This window comes from Anarhichas minor, unplaced genomic scaffold (genome assembly GCF_050575085.1).
Source record: "Anarhichas minor isolate MPS153535 unplaced genomic scaffold, ASM5057508v1 ptg000028l, whole genome shotgun sequence".
NCBI classification, from domain to species: Eukaryota; Metazoa; Chordata; class Actinopteri; order Perciformes; family Anarhichadidae; genus Anarhichas; species Anarhichas minor.
The window spans coordinates 15,657,122-15,673,985 of record NW_027466474.1 but is presented as its reverse complement, the minus strand read 5'-3'; the positions used below and the strand labels follow the sequence as shown (position 1 = coordinate 15,673,985).

At 45.8% G+C, this 16,864-nt stretch overlaps 1 protein-coding gene across 1 annotated transcript; it reads left to right on the top strand.

Moving 5' to 3' along the window:
• The first annotated feature begins 1,018 nt into the window (after positions 1–1,018).
• gabra4 (gamma-aminobutyric acid type A receptor subunit alpha4) lies at positions 1,019–16,388 on the top strand. Its single transcript, XM_076103887.1, has 9 exons — positions 1,019–1,428; positions 1,576–1,694; positions 3,122–3,189; positions 3,358–3,578; positions 4,126–4,208; positions 7,290–7,433; positions 7,905–8,057; positions 12,547–12,803; positions 15,852–16,388. The coding sequence occupies exons 1-9, from the start codon at positions 1,337–1,339 to the stop codon at positions 16,386–16,388; spliced, it is 1,674 nt and encodes a 557-aa protein (XP_075960002.1). The 5' UTR covers positions 1,019–1,336.
• Positions 16,389–16,864: the final 476 nt, after the last annotated feature.

The following is a 16,864-nucleotide window of genomic DNA, read 5'->3' as shown; positions in this document are numbered from 1 at the left end:
CTGTGCAGGGGATTGGGAGCCGCGGTATAAGACTACACTGCATGACTTCAGCCCTGCACGTAAATGTATCAGCATAATGTTTCCTCGCCGTCCCTTCGCACTAAGTGGCTTCTGTTTTAGCCCAGTCTCTGTGTATGTGTGTGTGTGTGTGTGTGTGTGTGTGTGTGTGTGTGCGTTTATACTGTATGCACTTCAAAACTAATCAGGAAAAGCCAGTGTGGTGGAACCCAGACATCTTGTTTATCCTGCGAGATCTACCCGCACTTCACCTTCAGAGCCACACACACGCGCACACACACACACACACACACACACACACACACACACACACACACACACACACACACACACAGTGAAGGTCTTGCGCTTGTCCCAGGTGCAGAGAAATCTGTGAAGCAGCATGTGGCTTGTCCCAGTTCCTTACAGTACCTGTGTGTGTGTGTGTGTGTGTGTGTGTGTGTGTGTGTGTGTGTGTGTGTGTGTGTGTGTGTGTATGTGCGCGTGTATGATTGCGTATTGCGACAAGACTGACCCATTTGAATCCTAATACAGGCGCTCACCAATGCATCGCTGAAACTAGTTCAACATAGGCAATCTAGGCTGCCGATAGCATCGCTCACAAAGCAGCGGGAGCGGCGGACGCTGATTGATGCTGGGTGGGGTCAAAGGGCACGCGGGGAGCACATCTGAGAAAATGAGTCCTCAGATAGAAGTTTAATGAAAAAAAGAAAGTTTGTTGGATGTGTACTTTATGTAATGGGGTAATGCTTTCAGGAAACACCTAAGATGCTCAGATGGGTGTCGAGGAGATGAACAGGCCAATCAGCCTCCTCCCTTTTCCAGTTTTGACATAGGGAGGGGGGGGGGTTCAGAGATGTGACTCTGTTGAAGTCATTTTCAAAGCAGTGCACGTCTAATCTGTGTCCTGACCAAAGCAGGTGTGTGTGAGAGGGAGAAGGAGAAAGCAAACAGAGGCAGGGAGGGAGGGAGAGAGGGAGAGAGGGGGAGAGAGGGAGTATTGTTTCTTTCTCCGGACGCCAGCAGCAGCAGCAGCAGCAGCTTGGATCCGGACGAGAGGTGACCGGGGCTCGGGTTGAAGGAGTTTTGTGTGTGTGTGTGTGTGCGTGTGCGTGTGCGTGCGCGCGCGCGCTGCGGGTGCGTGTTGTACCCGTCTGGAGAGACTGCAGGAGCGGCAGGAGAGGCTCAAGTTGCTCGCTCCGCGCGCCGCTCTGCCATCCCCGGTGCCGCCCGCCGCGTCCCTCACCTCCTGGTCCCCGGGACACAGGGGCGTCTGGCGCGGTGACATGTGAAGAGGCTTGAAGTATGGCATGCAAAGATGGGTTCTGCCAAGAAGAAGAAGGAGACGGCGACAGCGATGTGGCCCGCTTTTATTCGGACCCTCCTCTACTTTTTCTGTTTGGCGACTTGGTGAGTCCCGAAGTGTCCCCGATGTCCGCGGTGCTGAAACCTCCCGCTCGGCACGAATGAGCTTTCTGCTCTTCTTTTTTTTTTTTTCTTCTTTTTTTTTTGCACTGAAGTCATGGTACCCTGATTCTTTTTTCTTCTTCTTTCTAGTGTGAAGAAAAGCTCTGGACAGACACGGAAGGATGAAAGGATTTATCCGGAGAATTTTACTCGCATTTTGGACCGACTTCTGGACGGCTACGACAACAGGCTGCGACCAGGATTCGGGGGTAGGTAGATAACGAAACTGTGTTTTTGTGCACAAGGAAGCATTTTCCATATGGGAACTACCAATAGCAATCATACGACATCTTCCATTTAGAAGAAGGAAGATGCAACTTTATCTTTTATTTGCCCATTTTTTGTGCCATAAAACGGTATATAATAAGTGCAATAAAGGTAGCTGTAAACCCACCATTAAGCACCAATTACACCCGATATGATACGATTAGTTTCGCTGATTATTTGTCACCTCTGAAACACTCCTAATAAAAAAGGTGATGAGTGAATTTTATTTTTTTGTTGACTTTTTTATGCCATAAGATGTTCAAACATACACCATAAAGTGCAATACAGTCACTATTGAGCACGAAATACACCCTTTAAGTCAGTTTGATTTGTAGAGCGTTAAAGGGACAGTTCACCCCAAAATCAAAAATTCACATTTCGGCTCTCACCTGTAGTGCTATCTATCAGTCTAGATTGTTTTGGTGTGAGTTGCATAGTTTTGGAGATGTCGGACATAGAGGTGTCTGCCTTTTCTTCTAATACAATGGGACTAAATTGGCACTTGGCTTGTTGCCCTCAAAGCGCCAAAATGCACATTTGAAAAACTCAACAGCAGTGTGTCAGGTCAGTAATCATGACCTGGTTACTGAGGATAATCCACAGACCTTGTTGTGAGCAGCTGCTCAAAAGAGCAAGGCAACTCACACCAAAACAAAGAGGAAGAAATTGTATCTTTGATTTTTGGGGTGAACTGTCCCTTTAAATCATACATCTGCATCAGATGCCTTGAAAATCTTTAGGCCCTCAAAAAAAAAAACAGGAAGAAACGTCAGGAAAAAATGTATTTGTCTCTCTGTGTGGGAGACTTGCATCATATAGAACATGTTGCTTTAGTGTTTTACGACACACGCGATCCTGTAAGCCTGGTAGTTTTGCCTCAGAAGAGGGGCCTAAGCTCGCACGTTTAAGCGAATGTGGTCATATAACCAGCGTGTATGTGTGTGTGTGTTGTGGGACAAACGTTAAATGCATGGAAGTTCAAGTGCTAAAAGTACGGATTTGTTTTTTTCCGTACATCGTGCCTCAAAGCAGGACATGTTGAGAACCAGCGTCAGTCGAGCATAGCGTCTGTCAGCAGACATGCATGCGCTGCAGCTTTGCTTATCTCTGTACTTATAGACAACAGTATGCCTCCACATTCATTCACTGGGTGAGAGAAAAAAATCAAACAGGATTACGCTTTTACATCTTTAAAGCTATTTTATGCACAGCTCTGGATAAGCTGGTGCATGTCTTTTGGGTTTGATGGGTCTGATATGAAGAGTGTTTAAGACTGGAGTCTCACTGAGGTGGGACTGGGACATCACGGAAGGGTTTAAAACGGGGAAATGAACTGTGACTCTTGTCGTCTGTTTCATTGGCTCAATAGGCCCGGTGACTGAGGTCAAGACGGACATTTATGTGACCAGTTTTGGGCCTGTCTCGGATGTCGAAATGGTACGTACCATTTTTGTTGTAAAACCCTCGCTCCTTCTCACACGCCTGGGGTGGAAGACAAAATGTTTTGCCCACCAGACTCTGTTCAGATAATCATGAAGCGATCTCGTTCAGACCCACGTGACCTCAGATGTTTGTCTTGCGTTTCGCCAATGTCCCCGTCCCCAGGAGTACACGATGGACGTGTTCTTTCGGCAGACGTGGGTGGACCGGAGGCTGAGGTACGAGGGACCCATCGAGATTCTGAGGCTGAACAACCTGATGGTGACCAAAGTGTGGACGCCAGACACCTTCTTCAGGAACGGCAAGAAGTCCGTGGCCCACAACATGACGGCCCCCAACAAGCTTTTCCGCATCATGAAGAACGGCACCATCCTGTACACCATGAGGTACTGTAGGGTACTCCATCGTCATAAAAAGTCTATCGACACCTGATGAACAATATTCAAAGCCATAACTTTATCAAACGATGTGTCTATTTCCTACTACTGCAATATTTATGTTAGTGAAATGGAATCTTCGCATGATTCAATATTTTTGGTGTTTGCGTCGATAAAAAAAAAAGAAAAGAAAAACAGACTTTGTTTGATTTACAGCGATTGAGCAGATTTGCTGTAAAGTCGAACCCACTGGCTCACAATGTGTAAACAGTGCGGAGCTGTGTGGAGGCAGTGCAGAGGCTGCCAAACTTTTAAAATCTTCAGTTCAATATAACAGTCACATAACTGCTCCTTTGCCTCTTCACTGAGGAGGGTTTTAGTGTGTTAGCCCTCTATCACATCGCTGATGGGTATTTATGTCACAAGAACCAACCGAAGGGCTACTGCTAGTTTACAACAGGGCATGCTAACATTTAGTGTGTGTGTGTGTGTGTGTGTGTGTGTGCGTGTGTCTATTTGTCCCTTTATTGAGCAACTCTTCTCTGGACTGCAACAGGTTGACCATCAATGCGGAGTGTCCCATGAAGCTTGTGAACTTCCCCATGGATGGACACGCGTGCCCCCTCAAGTTTGGAAGCTGTAAGTCCTGTGTGTGTGTGTGTGTGTGTGTGTGTGTGTGTGTGTGTGTGTGTGTGTGTGTGTGTGTGTGTGTGTGTGTGTGTGTACTACTGAAAAAGGAAGTATAACACAGACCTGAGAGTGTGAAATGTATCCGCTGCTTGACCTCTGACCTCTCTACAGATTCTAACAAAACAGTCATGCAAGTTTTCATTCTCATACGGGAGAGACGTGCAAAACATGGCGTCCACGGAGTGTGAAAATACATCTAATCGTGTTGCTGCTACTGCGCGTGGTGTCATATTTTTTCATCTGTGAGTCATTTACGCCGTTTTCCGCTTTGTGTCTGAGTCCTTATTGTTGTAGCTGTAAACAAATAAACCCTGCCGCTGAGAAGCCTCGACGCTGCATTTTGCGTGCCCCCAAAAAGCCCCCAAAAAGATTATGAAAGGAATAGTCTGACTTATACGCTAGACTCTATCTGCTAGATGTCTGTACAGTGAATATGAAGCTAAGCTCTGCATAAAGACTGGAAACAGCTCGTCAGCTCCGTCCAAAATCTGCCTTCATTTGTTTGTACACAAACTAAAGTGTAAAAACAAGGTTTTCATGGTCAATTTTTACAGGATTTATTTATATTCACAAATGACACATGCAGCACCTTTTAAGTAAAGTTGTTTAAGAGTTTTTGGAGGCGTTACATCCAAAGTTTGTCCTGCCTTGGTGTGACAAAAAGCCGAATCACCTGACCGTTTGTGAAACGAAGCGGCCTCTCTCCGTGGTGAAAAGAGCGCTGCGATGCTGAGACACAAAGAATGCTAATACTAATAATGAATATTTCATTGTTCACTGGGAACAATGGAGGCCTGGCTCAGCACCAGTGTTTATAGTGGGCCCACTGGTCAGCAGAAACGACTTATCTGAAATAAAAGGAGTTTCTCGGCTCCCGTCTTATCGGAGAAGAGCAGCGATTGTGAAGATTACATCTGCAGGAGAAAGGAAAAAGGAAAAGACAACGAGTCTGCCTTTACACTCACAATTACCCAGTGTGGTGACATTGCAGAGGACAAATTCACATTTCTCAGTTATTGTCATCTGCGCCCCCCCCCCCCTCTCACCATCCTGCTCTGCTGCTGCTAGCCTCCAGTCAGGAGGAAGCGACCATGGAATCTGATGCGGCCTGAAGCGAAGGAAAGGTCAGAGTCCCTTCCTCTGCCTCAGGATAGCGCAGACCTATGTAGCTATTTTCCATAGCTGAAGTGTGTGCGTGTGTGTGCCTTCATTACTCTTTCTTTCTTTGTTTCTTTCTCTCGCTCCCTCTCTCCGTCTCCCTTTTTCTGTTTCTCCATCTGGACTTGCGTGGCGTTCCACTCCATGACACACCAGAGTCATTTCGTTTTGGCATTTCGTTGGTATCCTGCCGAGTCCCATAGGGAGTGGCAGGCAGAGACTGCTGCCGTTTAGACCGGCCAACCTGGCCATGGATACATACAGCAAAAAACAAATACTTGTTAGGATTTAAAGTATCCTTAAGTCAGACACAGTGGAGAATGTATCTGTCAGCGTGACGCATTAGTGAGTGAATAAATGACAGATGCGACCTCTACAAACTTTGACTCCAACCACACTGCACTAGTTTCAGTGGGTCTGACTGAGTGGATTGGATGTCGTCATGAGTTTGTCTCAGCAGATGTAAGACGGTGATCGTCCTCGTCAAACAACCTGTGATACGATTTTGTTTTTTGTTGCAGAATATTAAATGAATCCCTCTAGAGCTTGAATAGAAGTGAAGGGTCATTCTGCCTCAAAGGGCTGGTAGCCCTAACAGATGAATTAGTCAGCGGAGAGCTTTAGTATCCTGTGATGCTGCTTCAGAGGCTTTCCACCCTGCCATGGCTACACTTGTCTGAGAAACAATGAATATCAAATGAAACAGCAGGCAGCTGTTTTTTAAGTGAAAAAGCTCTGATAAACTATATGCTGTACACTACCGCAAACAAAAAGCGGTCTTTCACCAAGGGGACCGCTGTTTACGTGTGACGTAAACGTATATTAATGTGTCAGGTTACTTCCGTACTTAAGTAACCTGACACCTCCAAAGTTATTTAAACCCAAACCACGATCTTTTCCAAAACCTAACCAAGCACTTTTGTTGCCTGAACCTAATCAAGTGTTTCCCAATCTTTTCCTCAACCTAAACAACTAGCTATGTTTGCCCCAAACCTAACTAAGCTGTTTCCTATGAAGACGGAAGTTTACTTTGAAAAGACCGCATGGAACAAGACAAGTGTTGACACGTGTTGCTGGCTTTGGTCTGCTAATGCATTCTCCATAACAACAATGTTAAAATACATAAAATGTCTACAGTAATAGGGCCATCTCGTTTCCAAGGGGTTAACCCCGAGTAGTCGACTATTCAACGATTCGATCTAAGGAGCCAGATTCAACAGCCAATCTCACAGTGGACTCGTCGCAGTGATCGGACAAATGTGTCACGTAACAAAGGATCATTCATAAATACCAACAGGGCTATTTCCAAGAACAGGCCCTTACCTAAACTCAGCTGGGGGGGGGGGGGGGGGGGTCGTGTAGAAACAGCTGTTCTCTCTCTCGTTGACAGTCCCTTCACTTCCCTGTCGTTTCCCTTTTGTCTGTGGATTGCAACAACATGGAAAATAGAATTAGGACAGAAAGTTATATTTACAACTACGAAAAGCAAGCAGGATAAGAAACCTTGTCTTTCTGTCTATCGATCGCCGCTCAAAAAGCTGCTCAAAAAGCTGCTCAAAAAGCTGCTCAAAAAGCTGCTCAAAAAGCTGCTCAAAAAGTTTCAGTCACACGACTATCACGAGCACAGGTTATGAATGACTTAACGGCCAATCAGGAGACATGAACTCATCAACCTGTTGGGTGTCAAGAAGTCCTACAAATGTATCTATATTGACAATACAGGTATATACACACACCAGCTTTGTAAAATCATATCGAGTTCACAGCATACCAACACATCACATACATATTTATTTACCGCACTGCACTGTTCACAACTCACAGTCAGTGACTCACGTCAGGGCTGGGGGGGGCTTTGCTGTCTGCCCACAGATGCCTATCCTAAAACAGAGATGATCTACACGTGGACCAAAGGGCCTCAGCATTCAGTGGAGGTCCCCCCTGAGTCCTCCAGCCTCGTTCAGTATGATCTCATCGGCCAGACGGTCTCCAGCGAAACCATTAAATCCATCACAGGTGAGACTCGCTCGTCCTCCTGCCATTTTGACTTACCAAGCTAAATGGCTCTTCTACAGATTCATTACAAAAGATATTTTATTGAAAGAAAAGATGTTTGCATGGATTATACTGTGTCAAACCTGGTAGACTTTGCCAGGTCTGCGGACAAATACTGTCGAAATGCAACACACTGCATTGGACCGCGACCAGCAGACGGTACCAGCCTCTTTAAATCAAACCCTGTCAGCATCATGCGTCGAGGCACTTTCAGATAAATAAATACTGAAGGATTCCAAAAAAGATTTTAGCAGCAGGAAGTTGGCTGCCACGTGTCCGTCCGGGTGAAAATGGACGGGGTCGCTAAAATGCAGAGGAGCACGAAAAACAAAAAAGCCATCACATAGAATAAAAGATGACATCTGTTTGAAGCTACGTGAAATCTTGGAATTCTTTGTTAATGAAACTAATTCACTTCTGTTGATCCTCCAGGTGAATATGTGGTGATGACGGTATACTTTCACTTGAAACGTAAAATGGGCTACTTCATGATTCAGACGTATATCCCCTGCATCATGACAGTGATCCTCTCCCAAGTGTCCTTCTGGATAAATAAGGAATCGGTCCCGGCCCGCACGGTCTTCGGTATGTAGACCTCGCACATCCCCCATCCTGTTTGTTACATGATGCCTGTTGCATGTGTGTCTCTCCACTCTGCTCCACAAGGTGATGTTACAGCGAGAGGTGATTATTAGGAATATAAAGAACTGCTGTGTTTTTTGTTTTGTTCTTCTACTCAAGATTGCCTCGTGCAAGGCTATATTCACTGCTGTTGGTTTTAAGACTGGTTTGAGACGCTAGAATAAACAGCTGACAGCATTAGGAAAAAAACATTTTGATGCATCTTCTAAGCAAAGACGCCTCAAGCAAAGAATGCAGGTTTACAAAAACGGTTTTGGCTCTCATCTCCTGATACAAAATCTTCTCTAGTAATATAAATACCCCTCTAAATGGGTTTAAACTCTTGTAAAACCTTGATGGCGAATGATGCCCTGTGAGAGTATTTAAAGTAGTTGTTATAGGCAAGATGCCCAGGAGGAAATCTTAAATTTAAGTGTCTGCATAAAGAATACCCAATAAAGAGCAGTTAATACAAAAAAAGGCCTGTTTAGGTTTATATTTATAGGGTTAAGGGTATTTCTGTTGCAGTGTTACTCAGTACTATCGTTACAGTTAAAATCAGTTAAAACTACACATCGCTTATGAAAAGTGTGATGTTGTTACATTATCTGGCATTTCATCACATTCTAGCCATCATTTCTACATCATCAGTAGCTTTCGGTTTTTCACTTAACCCAGTTTTGCTCTCCACGGCTCCCCTGTTACAACGTTTGGGTCGCTGTCCTAGAATAGACTGATTAGTGTGTGTCGATGGAGAGGCAGGGCGACAGACAGAGCTGCTAAAACCAGAGCGGTGTTGCTGGCTGGTGCTGGTTTGCTATTAAGGGACGTCTCAGTCTGGTAATTTGTCGACCACGTTCCTCCACTTACGTTGATTGGAAAGTCACTCAATGATAATGGCACGGACACTCGTCCGCCATTTCACAAGTAGTTCTGGTAGATTATCTGTTTGGAGCATTGTTTTCAAGAGGTAATTGTAACTTGGGTAATGGGAGTGGAAGAAAAACGTGAGTGAATAATGATTCTTGGAGCCGCTTTGTGACATGCCAGCTGTTATCCAGCTGTTAATGTTAATGATGCCAGCAGTGTGTTACAACAGGAAAGTGGTCTGTTAGTGAAATATAGTCTCTACTAGTCGCAACAGCAGCTCTGGTGGTGTTTTCATTTTGTCTGTGTGTGTGTGTGTGTGTGTGTGTGTGTGTGTGTGTGTGTGTGTGTCATCATGGCTACCTGTGATCCTGAAGAGGTTTTGAGCACTTCGTCACACCTGTACCAGATGCAGTCACGAAACTTTACAGGTGTGTAGTTGAGATCAAGATGAAGGCCGATGTGAAGATGGGTGTAGTCTGAACAAGGGTGTCGGGGGGGTTGAAAGTGGTGAAGGGGCCCCTGACCCCATTTGGCATCTCAAGATGGTCTCTAGTTCATGATGGTTTTGTTTCTTTCAGTGAAAATGCACCACTTTTTTAATAAGATATGTTTATAACTAATGGCTCAATTAATGATTCATACAGTACCGTATTTTCCGCACTATAAAGCGCACCGGATTATAAGGCGCACCTTCAATGAATGGCCTATTTTAGAACTGTTTTTATATATAGGGCGCACCGGATTATAAGGCGCATAGAATAGAATAGCGTCGTAAGCGTGTCTCTTGAAAGGTGCCATTTTGGGGTCTTTATACACACAAGTGGTGTTGGACTAGGAGTAAGCACAGTACCGGTGTTTACCGCGGTGCGGCTTTGTAGTTTACCAGTCGTACTGAAACATTTTGACAGAGCGCCGTGTACAACCAGTATGGATCAACCAATTAACCAATTGATCCATATATAAGGCGCTCCGGATTACAAGGCGCACTGTCGTTTTTTGAGAAAATTAAAGGCTTTTAAGTGCGCCTTATAGTGCGGAAAATACGGTAATTGTTAACTAATACTTTATAAATCAGTTATATGAAATGAATAAGGACAGCTGGAGCTGCTAGGTTTTGAAAAATCCCTGCCTGTTTGAACTGTCCACTTGCATTCTGGGAAAGGCTCTGTTGAGGATCTGCTCTAAAATCCACAACGCGACACATTCACACCACAAGCTCCAATTATTGGCTTGTAATATCTTTATAAAGCATTAGTGAATGATTTACAAACCAACCAAGAATTAGTTACAACTTACAAAGTCTTTATAGATTGTGCCTTTTTGTAATCCTCAGTACAGGTATATCATGGATGACGAAATAAGTAAATTGATCAAATCACTTGAGGTAACTTATCAGACTTCACACTGCTTCCTGTTGTTCCATCAGGCTCCATGCAACATTTTTCACATGTACAGTTTGTGCTGCCCTACACCTGTAGACTGACTCTGGTGCGTAACGTTGGAACACTTCCCCTTTAATTATAATAACGGGCCTGTTTTTGGCTGGCAGCGGCATTTAGTCAAACTGTGACAGCACACTGAATCACTAATGGTGACCCAACAACCAACCCCCATCAATAATGGTTTTGCTGCTGGTGACACACACACACACACACACTGCAGTGTCACCTGTATCCATCCAGTGTGCATTTGACACGGTGGGTGTTTCTGTTGACAGTGCAGTTTGTGTTTTGAGTCCGAGTCTGCTGAGCAGAAACAACCCAGTGTGACCCTCAGTAGAAATGTCTCTCGGTGTCGTGGAGTGCAATAAAGCACTTGGGGATCAATGCCGCTCTCCTGCGGTGACCAATGTATCTGACAGTCCGGCTGCACAGCCCCCCCGCCTCCCCGCCACAGCAGCACAACTGTTGTTGTATAAGTCGAGCCTCTGAGGCAGCGGATTTCTGCCGTTGTCCGCTGTGTTTTGAATGTGCGTGCGGCGGCGGTGGTGGTGGGTGAGGTTGGGATGGGAAGGGAAGGGGAGGAGGGTGGTCGGTGTTTGGATTTCTCCTCTTCCTCCCTGCAGCCAAACTTTGTTTTGACTTCCTGCTTGGGTGACTTAACCACGGCGTCCTGCTAGGAGCGCGGGAGAGGCAGTTTGTCAGGAAACTGGTCCTTTTCACGGAGTCTGACATGTTGCACCGCCATGTTTCTGCCATGTAGCTCTAGTGAGTTAACATTGTTATGGTACCTTAAGGCCACCGTAGGTTGAGGAGGAGTGATTGTATTCAGTTGGTTGCAATCTGCAATCTCACCACGAGATACACTAAAATCCTACAAACAGGACCTTTACGTACATAAGTGGAGCAGGGAGGTGATTAGCGTAGCTTAGCATGAAGACTTGAAGCAAGAGGAAACTGCTAACCTGGCTCTCCTCTGACGCCGGCTTATTAATCAGTACACAAACGGTAATATAGAAAAGACAATTTTGTCACGGGCTGTGAGTGTGGACCCAAATGCAGGCACAGACCAGGGATTGTAGGTGAAAGGTTTATTGACAGGAAACCAAGGGGGGGGGGGGGAATGACCAGAGCACCGCGGGAAAGTCCAGGGAGGGTGAGGGTGGAATCCAGGCAGGAGGAGGTAGGGCAGGGCAGGCAGACTGGGGAACCGGGAGGATGAAAAAACTGCAGGAACAGAGAGACAGGGTTAAAGCACTGAAACAACACTTGGTAGAAAACTCTGAATTATCTTCAAACAGAGCGGCCAAGAACTACTAGCTACCACGTGAGCTGTAAACAACGATCTGGCGAAGAGTGGATGAAGAACCGGGGTAGATATACTGTTGGGTTGATGAGTTGATGGAGTGCAGCTGGTTTGACTGGGCAGGTGAGGTGAGTTGTAATTAGGAAGCCGGGAGGAGACCAGGTCGAAGCCCTGCCCATAAGATACACACACGGGAGAAGCAGGAGGCACGGCCTGGCAGTGACAAATTTGTGATTTTGGGGAGTTATGTAACTGTTTTGGCCAACAAAAACCGACCTGCCAGAGCCTTGTTGTCACAGTGAGGTCGCCAAGGAAACCGCATTATATCAGATGCAGAAGTAGTGATCGGCTGGATAAAGAGCTGTTTATATAAATTTAATATATGTATTCCCCAAAATCTGGAACTGTTTATTTTAGAGGAAAAAAGGTGGTGTGATATCTTTTGATACACATCAAACTTGTAGTTGTAAAAACAATATTCGGAGGCGGAGCTTATCTGCAGGCTGAAATAACCCCATTGCGTTAAACCTACCAGCCATATCTACTTTATAAGGTCATAATATGTTAGTGTTGTGTTTACAGCTTGTGTCGCTGCCCCCTAGTGACCAAGAAATTCACGAAGGTGTAAATACTGTGGTTCTCTTTGTAAATGTCTCCCATATCAGAGAGCCAAATATCTTATGGTGTTTAATGCAGTGCATGCTGATCTGTGGGGAAAAGATATTTGGTCTTAATCTTAAATTACAATATTTTGACTTCCAACACAGATCATGTGTCCGCTATCACTCATGTACGGGCTCATATGTTTGATATTCTCTCGTTTCTGTTACCATTGAAGGCATCACCACTGTCCTCACCATGACGACACTCAGCATCAGCGCCCGCCACTCCCTTCCCAAGGTCTCCTACGCCACCGCCATGGACTGGTTCATCGCCGTCTGCTTCGCCTTCGTCTTCTCCGCCCTCATCGAGTTCGCCGCCGTGAACTACTTCACCAACGCGCAGATCGAGCGCGCCAAGAAGAAGCCGGCCAAATGTCCCCCGGTGCCCCAAACCACGCCTGTCAAGGTCAAGGACACGGAGGAAGCGCTGCAGGTGATTTTTTTCGCTCCCCTCAAAGTGGCCGTGGCGAATAGTCTGATAGCACTTAACTTCGAGTAGCACTTACACAGCGTGTCCCATATTATGTGCTTACTGTATCTGGCCTTTAGCCTAGACTTTTGAGCGGGCCAGGAGTGGGCCCGCCTGAGGACCGTCAGCTGTGCTCCTGCTCATAGAGCAGAGAGGATTTGAGCTGTAGAGGAAACGGGAGAAATCTGATCCCAGGATGTGAGTTTAGATCACCGGAACCTGTATCTGATCGTTTCTTAGCACCGCAAATCTGAACATACTGTACTTAAATCCCACACTAGACTAATACATTGGCGGTGACACACAAAACCACTCTTTTATGGTCATTCACTCTTTTTTTTTTGCTTTCTCCAACCACAAATGATGTTTGATTATGTGGGAAATTGCAACAATTTCTCCGGGGCTGCCAGCGTTCCTGGAAAAGGTCAAAACATGAATTCTATCTACCTGATTACACATATGATTGCTCTGTCCACCACAGCTCGACATGTTGAAACAGCGTGCTTGTGAAACGTGGTGAATGAGGTGGACTTTAAAATGACGCACTTAAAGGGATAGCTTGGGTGTTTTTGAAGTGGGGTTGTATGAGGTCCTTATCTATTGTCAGTGTATTACAGTAGACAGGAGTACCAGCACGGGAGCAACGCAATCTACTGCTGTGGACGCGTAAAATACGCTATATTTAGAATATTTTCTTTACCTTGCAGTCACACAGCCCTTTCCGACGGGAAACCGAAGATGTTATCTTTACCAGCGACTCCTGTGTTTTGCGAGGCAAAAATTAATTTTGTCAAAGGAGTCTTCTGGCTTTGAAGAGAGCATAGATACCATCTTCTGTTCCCCAACGGAAAGGGCTGACTGACGGCAAGGTAATGTGGGGAATATATTCAAAATATAGCAAACACTTAAACTGACATTGGTCTTTTTTTTAGATGGGCCATTCTTTTAGGTGTCCAAAATACGTTTAGCTGATGCCCCCCCCCCCCCCCCATCCACAGCAGTACATTGCTTTGCTCTCGTGCTGGTACTTCTGTCAGTATCTCCAAACCGGGGGCGTGCCAACCACCATCTACTGTAGGAAATGCAATGACTATGAATAAGTAGTTCATTCAACCTCACTTAAAAAGAAAAAAAAAAAATCCAAACTGGCCCTTTAAAATATTCCCCGCAACCCCAAAAACCTGGACTAATTTAGCTTTTATCCAGTCTTAAATTTGGCAGCTCTTTATTTGACTCTGATTTAAAGCAGACAGACAAACATGTGAAAGTGAGAAGAAAGAAAAACCCAACAGGATCTGAAACAGCTTCCCAGCACAGATCTTTACAGCAGATCGAGGTGTTTCTCAATGACGGTGTGTTTGCTTTGGAACCCTCGTTTTGAAATTCCACACGAATACATTGCCACAATCTCTCATTTCTGCACCACTAGTTGAGACAAATCACATTGACACCATGGCAGCTGACATATGGATTGGATCAGAATTCATGAATATGCCATGCCGCTATTTCAGAGCTCCCAGTCAGATATGATGAACGTGTTACAAATCGCTGTTCGAGTAGCTGTAGCAACGTATTTATGGTGCTGCATGAACACTGTTTTGACACGTGGATGTGAAAAGAAAAGCAGAAGTGCACATTTCTTAGACTTCCATGTTCTTCCCAAAGAACATTGAATATATAGGCCCACTGTGAACCGATCACTGGAGCTGACATAACCCAGCAATGCATATGTCAGTTTTACACTCAGTACTTTAAGTTGCCCCCTCCAGTTCAAATCCCAGTGTGGCGTTATCACGCCTGAATGCGGTGTAGTGACAACAGCGCTTCAGTGGATTAGTAGGTTGCCACGGCAACGGGTACATCTGTATAGGTTTCAGAAAGGCTCCGGAGGAAAGAATTAATACTCTGTTCCTGGAGAGCAGGTCCTGTTGGCGCCAACCACAGGGCTTGGCGTGAGGGGCCCTTGACAAGGCCATGGATTGACGGTTCCAGGCCCCTGGCCCTTGACCTCCACTGTGACGGAAAAGCAAACACACACACACATACACGGGACACAATAACACCCTTTCATTTTCAGGGGCTGGGGGGGATAATTCCTGCAAACGCCTCAGAACCAGCATCACACTCTCCCTGCTTGACAACATCGACTTTCAAAGGATAAGCTCCTTTGACGCTACACGGCATTACCGCCCCAATGAAGTGCTACCTACTTTCTGTCTTAAGCTTGTGTGAAATGAGTGAAATCCTCGGTAAGTGACATCCGTGTATCGTCCGCTTCCAGATGAAGGCCATCTGGGTCAGGGGGACGGCAATCAGACAATCAGATCAATATGTCGAGGTTTATGTCGCGTGCTACGCTTTTTCGGAGAGGGGGGGGGGGAGTGAGCTTTACAGTACCTCAAAACGCCTTAAAACATGAGGCTGACAGGAGGAATGTGATTATTCCTCAAACTGTTTTCTCTCAAAATGATGCTCCACAATTCAACAAAACAACAGACCAGAACTTTAACTTGAAATGCACAACACTATCACTTAGTAAAAAGCAATATGAATCAGTTTGGCAAACGTTTTGGTCTTATATTTTAATATCTTTCTACCTTAACAGAGTCCGACCAATAACATGTTCCAATACCAACATAGCTGTTATTAGATAATATTGGCTGGTCAATTTGTTGGTCAAGTTCTACTGTCGAACATTAGCAGGAGCGGGTTGCACCAACTGGTCTTTACTAAGCCTGGTGCTAAATGCTAAGTCGGTCTTTGTTAAGACCAGTCTTTAGAATGGACGTTGAGTTGGTTGCACCAACCAAACTTAAGCCTAGTCTTAACTACACCCGGTTTTGGCCTTGAGCTGTCGCTTTTTCCCCACATAGTATTTGCATTATGTGGGAAACAGTTCGTAAAAATGTATTGCAAAATAGTGCAAATTATTCGCACGTAAAGAACGCCCCCGGTGTGTAAAGGTCTTAAGACGTAGATATATCCTTACTGGTTTTTTTCTCTCTTTTTCAGCAGAATCCCGACAGCAACGGTAAACTTAGAAAGCGGATGAATTATATCTCCCACCAAGAGGCCAGCCGTCACCAGAGAGCCATGTCCACCACCAACATTTCGGGCGTCCGTCGAGCGAGAGCGCTGCGACCTTTGGCCGGCGGGGTCAACGGCAGCTCCTCCACCCTCTCGCGCTCCAGCCCCAAGTCCGAGAGCCTGCTCAGCGTGGCCTCCTCCTCTGCCCAGCTGGTGAAGAGTGCGCCGCAGGCTGCGGCGTCCACGCCGGACGTGATGGCGGCGACGCCGTGCAAGCAGAACGCCAGCTCCTCGTCCCTGCAGCATCTGCTGGGGCCCAAGTTGGAGCGCATCCAGATGATGGGGAACAAGCTGGAGCTGAAGCAGACGCCGTGCTCGCAGCCCACCACCGCCGGCATGGGAGGAACCAGCAAAATTGACAAGTATGCACGGATCCTGTTCCCAGTGTCCTTCGGGGCTTTTAACATGGTCTACTGGGTGGTTTACCTATCAAAGGACACGATGGTGGCTAAAGGTGGCTAGGCTCTGCTCCGGCGACGAGCGTGAAGACTCTTTTCTTTCAACAGATGGGAAGCAAACAAGGATTATGGGAGTTTGCAATAAAAAAAGAAGAAAACTGTTGTTCTTGCCAAACAGATGAACAAAATGTGCTCGCCAAGCACTTCCATATCCCAGAGAACATATTTATTTTCTTCTTCCTAAGGTCCTCGAAACAGCAAGCATGGGAGCAAATCAACCAAATTAGAAATATCTGACTCGACATAAAGAAGAACACCTGCACACTGGAAGATGCCAGTGTCCTCTTTATATCGTGCTACGTCTGACTGTTAAAAGGTCTGCATCGGCTTCAACTGCCTCATGATCCCTTTTGGCCTGCAGTCGAGATAAAGCTTGGGATTTTTTCATTTTCCTATTTTTGTACCCTGCACCTGGCAAGAGGTTCGGATGCGTGCACCGCCGTCCTGGAATGAACTGCACCGCCGCTATGTAAATATATG